Source organism: Labeo rohita, unplaced genomic scaffold (assembly GCF_022985175.1).
Source record: "Labeo rohita strain BAU-BD-2019 unplaced genomic scaffold, IGBB_LRoh.1.0 scaffold_2334, whole genome shotgun sequence".
Lineage (NCBI taxonomy): Eukaryota > Metazoa > Chordata > Actinopteri > Cypriniformes > Cyprinidae > Labeo > Labeo rohita.
In genome coordinates, this window is record NW_026128588.1 from 1 (window position 1) to 6,828 (window position 6,828).

Genomic DNA, 6,828 nt, shown 5'->3' on the forward strand with positions numbered 1-6,828 from the left:
GTTCTGAATTATAAATCTAGAAGCCAAAACTTTCCCACACCACTAATTTAAAACAAGCAGGTGGTTCTTTGAGTCCTTGCTGCCATCTGAACTCACCGTTGTGTGCCAATATTATACACTGTATTTGTAATTTTGTGGCTCCTACAGTGACTCTGACTGAATGGAACGAAGTAATGAATGTGTTTATGTGCCTTACATTGTCATAACCTATAACACTATCACAATTTCAATCACAAAACACTGCTCTTCCGTTCCGATCAAAATATTAAAACATTCAGTGACACACCAACTGAGAAACCTGATGAAAGTGCCCTGGTTATTGGAGATTTTATTGTACAGAACATTAAAATAGAATAACCAAGTGTTGGCTTAATGAATAAATTAGATCCCTTTCTGCGAAAGCTCTTTTATAGGTTTCTTATTTGTTTATGGTTTATCTGCATGCTTTATTTTTATCTTATGAGTAAATTTTTTGCTTTTTTATTTTTATATTTCCAAATAATGTTTATAATTGTACAGCACTATTAATTGACTTACCACTGGGCTGACTGAAATCTGGAAAACTGAAGCCCACTGTAAAACACAAGAACACAAACACAGTGAACATTATGCACACTACATGACTGAAATAATTCAGAATGATGAGATCAAATATGAATCTAAAATATAATTTGAATCTAAAAAAGTAATGTTTATAAGCACTCCAACTTTAAAATGTTTGTGACTTTGACATAATAAACATTATTTTTAATCTACAACTTATCAGTGGCCAGCGGTGACTTATGTTTTAATATCTACAAAAAAAATGTCAGTTGTACAGTAATTTGGTACAACACTTGTTTTTAAATGTGCTTTTAAATGATTGATTTCTCTTTTATGCCAAAAATCATTATGATATTAAGAAGATATTTCTTCATTTCATGAAGATATTTTTATCAAAACTTTTTTTTTTTTTTTTTTTTGATTAGTACTTTAAAGGCGATTTTCTAAATTTTTTTCTAAATTTTTTTTTTTTTTTTTTTGCACCCTCAGATTCCAGATTTTCAAATAGTTGTAACTTGACCAAAAATTGAAAAAGCTTGAAAAGCTTATTTATGGAATAAATGACCCTTTTGACAGCTTTTGTGGTCCAGGGTCACAAATATTTATGAAAAACAGTAATGCTCAAATATCTGTGATCACTATATGTTTAAGACAACAAAACTATGAAGACTTACAAGGGTTTGGGATCTGTGGTAAAATGGATGTGCTACTTTGTTCCTTTTTCACTTTCCTTTTTCCTTTGTCTTCTGTGTCCTCTGATGAGCCAATCTTTGGTGTTTCTTTAATCGTCTCACAATATTTTCTCTTCCGTATATTCTTTACCGTTTTGAAAATCTGAGAGACAATTTTTGTTTTATCCTTAAACTCAACATGTCCTCCTCCACACTCTGCTGTTAACTGCTGAATGAATGTATTGGGTTTCACAGACGTCCTTTTAGCTCTGCGTGTCTGTTCATCAGTGGTGATCACTATCGTGTGTTTAATGGCATCTTCACTGAATAGTTTGAGCAGGTGTTTGACTCTTCTCAGGTCGTCCTCAGTGAAGTGTTTGTGCTGCAGTACGAGTATGAAGACATGAGGTCCTGGATCAGACAGATGGACACACTCTCTCACTGTCTGTGTGATCTGATGATCTGAGATGTTGGTCTGGAGCAGCTGAGGACTGTTGATGATGATCACGTGTCTGTCCTTCAGTCTTCCTGAGACTCTCTCTACAACATCTGGAGGAGCTTCACTGTCAAACGCTGCTCGTCCTAATATGAAGTTTCCCACATCACTGTTTTCAGACACACTCCAACCCAGAAGAACAATCCTCACTGCAAACAGTCAAATCAGACGTTCAGTATTTACAAGACTTACACATTCTCTGTGACAGCATCCTATTGTGAGAAATAAATAGACATCTTTAAATATATCTTTAAATATGACGATTGCCTTGTTTTTGTAAAAAAAAATAAATTGTTGCAAAGGGCCCAAGAACCAGTTTTTTTCTCTCTCTCTCTCATTTCTGATCTACTTCTTATTGCCTTTTTATTATTAAATGAAGGAACACCCTGAAGATTCAGTCTCCCATGGGCTGAAGCAGTGTGATCTGACCTGCTCTGACAGCTGAAAATAAATGGAGACTGTTGAGAAAACATGAGAGAGAAAATAAAGAGGGGAAAGAGATAAAAAGATGAAGAAGAATAGAGAAGAGGGGAGCTGTGAGGGAAATAAAAATCTTTTACTTTTACTTCTTTCCTAAATAGAGTGAAAGAATACGCCCCCTTGAGGACTGTGTATATTCTGTGAAACAAAAGTTCAGAATAGTTATTACAGTTTAACTGAAAATGACACAAATTACAAACCAAGTATGAAAAATGTCCAAAGTTTATTTTAGATTTGTACCAAGGGGGTAAAATTAACCATGGTTTTACTATAGTAAAAGTGTAGTGTTTTTGGGGGGGCATTGATTAAATTTGTGTAACCCGTTTTACCACATATATCACGGTTAAATTATGATTAGTGTAGCAAAACCATGGTTAATAAGTGGTTACCATGCTTCAGCTACAGTACCAGGGGCGGATCTAGAAAATATTTTGTAGGGTGGCAAAGGGGTGGCATGGGGTCTATGAGGGGTGGCAACACCAAAGAAAGCCCCCATGCATAGTTTTTGGGGATTTATAGTCTGACATACACAGTTGTGTTCACAAATATTGCATTGCCATTAAGTAATCATATACTGTTTACAATGAAAAATAAATAACATTTTAATATCCATCATGGCAACAAGTCAATTAACAATATAAGAAAACTTAATATACTAAAACAGGTTATAAATGTTTCTGATGATGTATCACTAAAGAAGATATGCGATTCTATTAAATTAATACTTAGATGGTATAAATCACGTTTTAGTGCAAGTTTAGGATTTTTGGAAATAATGCTTAATTTTCTGTTATTAACAGAGTTGGGAAGCATTAGAAAAGTTCAAATAACAAATAACTGTATATGAACTTGGTATACACCACAATACAGTACAGTAAAAAATAAAATTAAAAATTAAATTCAGCATCCTCTGCATATTTGGCTAAATTTCATTACAGTATACAGTACTACAGCAGTTTCTTGGTCTCCTGACACAAGACTATATATATTTCTCTATTTCTCAGTTCTGCAAAAATGCAGTCGACTACACATAAAAAAATGGCCACAAATACATTTTGACAGTCACACTATTGAAGTTGTACAACATGTGCTACAGTTTAATGTACATATAGAATAGTGAAATTTCCATCATCTGATGTACTTGTACTGTACTATGTAATGTTGTAATTATACTGTATGTGTAGGTATAAAACCCATGTAGATGATCTGCTAATTTCTCTCCTCTCTCTATTGTTGGATGCAGAGATTCTGCCTGGTGTCTCATCAGTTTTGCTACTTAATGTTTAACTTTTAACTTTCTCATTTAACTCACAGACTTTTTGAGAAATGTGTCTTTGTTTTTAGCACTGAATGAATGGTTTGGGAATATGAGCCAACTAACATCAGTTACATTGTGTTAACAATCGAGAAAACTGCAATACGACCAGATTCTTACCTAACTCTGCTATTAGTTTATCTTCTTATTGATTTCATGCTAATATTGCTTTGTGGGATACAGCAAAAAGGTTTACAGTATATCCATGATGAACGTGGTGTGATCGGTCAGAGAATCGGATCATCAAACAATTACACGATGAATTTCAGACAAATCCGGACGAGATTAGACTGAGGACTCGGAGTTAACCGAGAAGCAGTAATTATCTGATTCACGAACAAGTGTAAAACAATTCGTTAGTGAACTGGGCCGCGCCCGCGCTTTGTGTTTTTGACTCAAAATGAACCGGTTCATAAGAGTCATTTGTTAATGAAGTCGAATACACTGAGCGCTGCGTGCGCGTGAAACTATCGTGCACCTTTTATTGAAAGACGTGTTTTTTGCCATTATTTTTTATTACGCTGTCATCGCCGCGGCTGAAAAGTATCACATGAAACACTGATCACATTTATATTTTATTCTGTGATAATTCTGGGGTGGCACAGCTTTTTCTTACGGTGGCAGTTGCCACCCCGGTAGATCCGCCCCTGTATAGTAAGCATTTTTTTGGTTTTATTAATTTCCGTAAGGCATGTATAAGCAAAATAACTAAATTATAAATAGCCTATACTTTAGCATTGTTGTCTCTCATATTTACAGCCTGTTTGCGCTGCACTATGTGACACTATTTTCGGTTTTCTCCTGTCGATCTGTCTGCCTGATTTGTGTTATTTGATCTGTTTTTATGATTTTTAATATAAATGCATTACAATGACACTGACGTTGATCTTTTAGATCTACTCTCACTGTCGATAGCCTTCGTTTATAGTCTGGAAAAAAATAAATAATAATATAATAATACAAAAAAAAAAAAAAAAAAAAAACACGACATGAAACAGAACGAAACTGACATTAACGTCGACAAGCAAAAAAGTATCTTAAATCCACAGAAATATAGTTTAATACTTAAGCGACATCATTAAGATTAGATTAGAAAAACAACAACAACAACAACATCAACAAAAAAAAAAAACATACTAATATTAATGTCTCGTTTTGTTTCTTTCGATCTTACCTGAATCAAACGCCATTTTCTCAGCAACAGCCTGAAATCAAAGGTCAGATTTATTGTAATGATTAAATGGACACATATAAACTCATCTGAGTCACACTGAGGAAGATTTTACGAGCTCAATAAAACAAGAGATTTACACTGTAGTGAGATTATAAACATGAAATGGGTCATCCTTGGTATCCAGTAACATTTGGGCTTCATAATACTTGGAAAAAAGTTACGTTTTCCTTGTTTGAAGTATTCTACCAAAATACTGACATGTTTAACTATTAGGAATACATATGGGCATATTGTTCAGAAAGTGGCTGTGAAAGTATTTCACCCTGTGACACATAGTTAATAATGTAAATGTTAAAAAATAATGAGTTTTTTGTTGATATACATGTCCAGTATGTCCATCCATTATGCCATAATAGTACTTTTTTATTCTTGAAACAAAACAATTACAAATCAGAACATTAGAAGTTTTTTTTTATTAATTTGTATTCCTGTAATTCCATAATTCCTGTAAACACTGACAAATGATTTGATATTTTTTTAGATGTGTCTGTAAAAACCTGTATATATTCATATTTACTCACTAATTAATATATTTATTATATATTGTCAATTCTGCCTCTAATAAATCCTGATCTTTATCTTGTTTCCAATCAGAATAAGTCCATCTTTGGTTGTGGTAAAATCCATAAAGGTGTTGTCATCAGTATTTGTACAGAATCTTTATTTGCTGTGAAGATTAAATGAGAAAAAGACCTGGAGCAGAAATCAGTGAAATCAAAGGCCATTGCATAATCCATTACCATTTATCTGTTATTAATTCTCATTCAAATCCTCTGTTTATGTTTTTATTTTTAGGGCATGTTTCCCTCACATGCTTCTTGTCTGCGGATCTGAGTGTTTAAGACAGCAAACACTCAAACAGCACTGTACTCGATGAAAATGAGGCAGTTTCAAAGTGATCTTGTTTGTTGTGAACAGGAATAAAATAAAATTAAATCAATCAGTCAGTCAGTCAATCAACCAATTAATCAATCAATAAAATACAAATATAGAAATGTCCATCACACTACAATAGGCTAGTTGGTCAAAAAAACATATTTACTCATCTATACTCTGCAAAATAAAGCATTCAGTTATTTACATGGCACAGATGAACTATTTTAAGACAAATCTGACAAAAATATAAAAAAAAGATCAATCACAAAAATGTAATTAAATACTACCATTTCAGTGGCCAAGGACTGTTAAGCTTTATATATTATATACCGATTAAAATAATTAGAAAACAATTACGCTTTATAGAGAGGTAATATAGGCAGTCTATGTTAGATTCACACACACAGAACTGTTGTATATATGCTAGAATCTGTTTGTAAATGAAGACAGGATTGTGCTGACACATACTGGCGCTTTCAAACAGTCCTAAATCAGCCACGACTCCAGCAAAAACACACACTCAGAAAAATATCATCTGATTAAACTTTTCAAAAATTCCCCTAAAATATTAGGTTTCTTTCATATTGAAATCAGAGAGGCTATAAGATATATCAAATTTAGATTAATTTTGTGCTGGTTGACCATGTAGAGTTGTATAGGCCTTTTATTTTTATTTTATTTTATTTTATCTTTCATTTTAAACTGTGTTGTATTGGTTTAAAATAGATCTACAACACAGAGTCTGCAAAAATAATTTAAAAAAGTGGTCTGTATACTGAAATGACTGTTTAAGCACATAAAGTGTTGGGCTTTTTCCAGTCTTCTTACCAATACTACTTCAATGCTATCAATTTAAAATATTACAAAAAAACGATTATCCGATAAAAACATAACTATTCGGTTCAACGCATGATCAATCTTCTGATTGTGATAGATGTTCACTTCACTAATAAATTATAAGTATGTCAAAAAGACCGAAGCCCTCTGGTGCATAGGGAAGAAAAAAAAGAAGAGAAGAAGAAGAAAACCGGGACAAAGACAGAGGTAATATGATGTAATGAATGATGATCATATAAATAAACTACATGAGCTAAAAGTTTGTGAACAAACTTCATGTTGGCCTAGTCTAAAAGTTTAAAATGGGGTAATAACAATGGAGTACCAGAGATCCGAAACTTTGTAACATAATCGAGTCATTTTTCGTGTCACATGA

General features: G+C 33.0%; 1 protein-coding gene across 1 annotated transcript; it reads right to left on the minus strand.

The window, feature by feature from the left end:
* Window positions 1-235: 235 nt before the first annotated feature.
* LOC127159602 (GTPase IMAP family member 5-like) lies at window positions 236-4,710 on the minus strand. The gene is made up of 3 exons (XM_051102389.1): window positions 4,680-4,710; window positions 1,218-1,859; window positions 236-573 (listed from the first exon to the last, which is right to left on the minus strand). The coding sequence occupies exons 1-3, from the start codon at window positions 4,693-4,695 to the stop codon at window positions 506-508; spliced, it is 726 nt and encodes a 241-aa protein (XP_050958346.1). The 5' UTR covers window positions 4,696-4,710; the 3' UTR covers window positions 236-505.
* Window positions 4,711-6,828: the final 2,118 nt, after the last annotated feature.

What these genes read in the sequence shown, in the direction of transcription:
- LOC127159602 (XM_051102389.1), bottom strand. An exon ending in ACCACAGATCCCAAACCCTT is followed by an intron (nt 574 to 1,217) that starts GTAAGTCTTCAT and finishes TGTGTTTTACAG; the next exon opens with TGGGCTTCAGTTTTCCAGAT.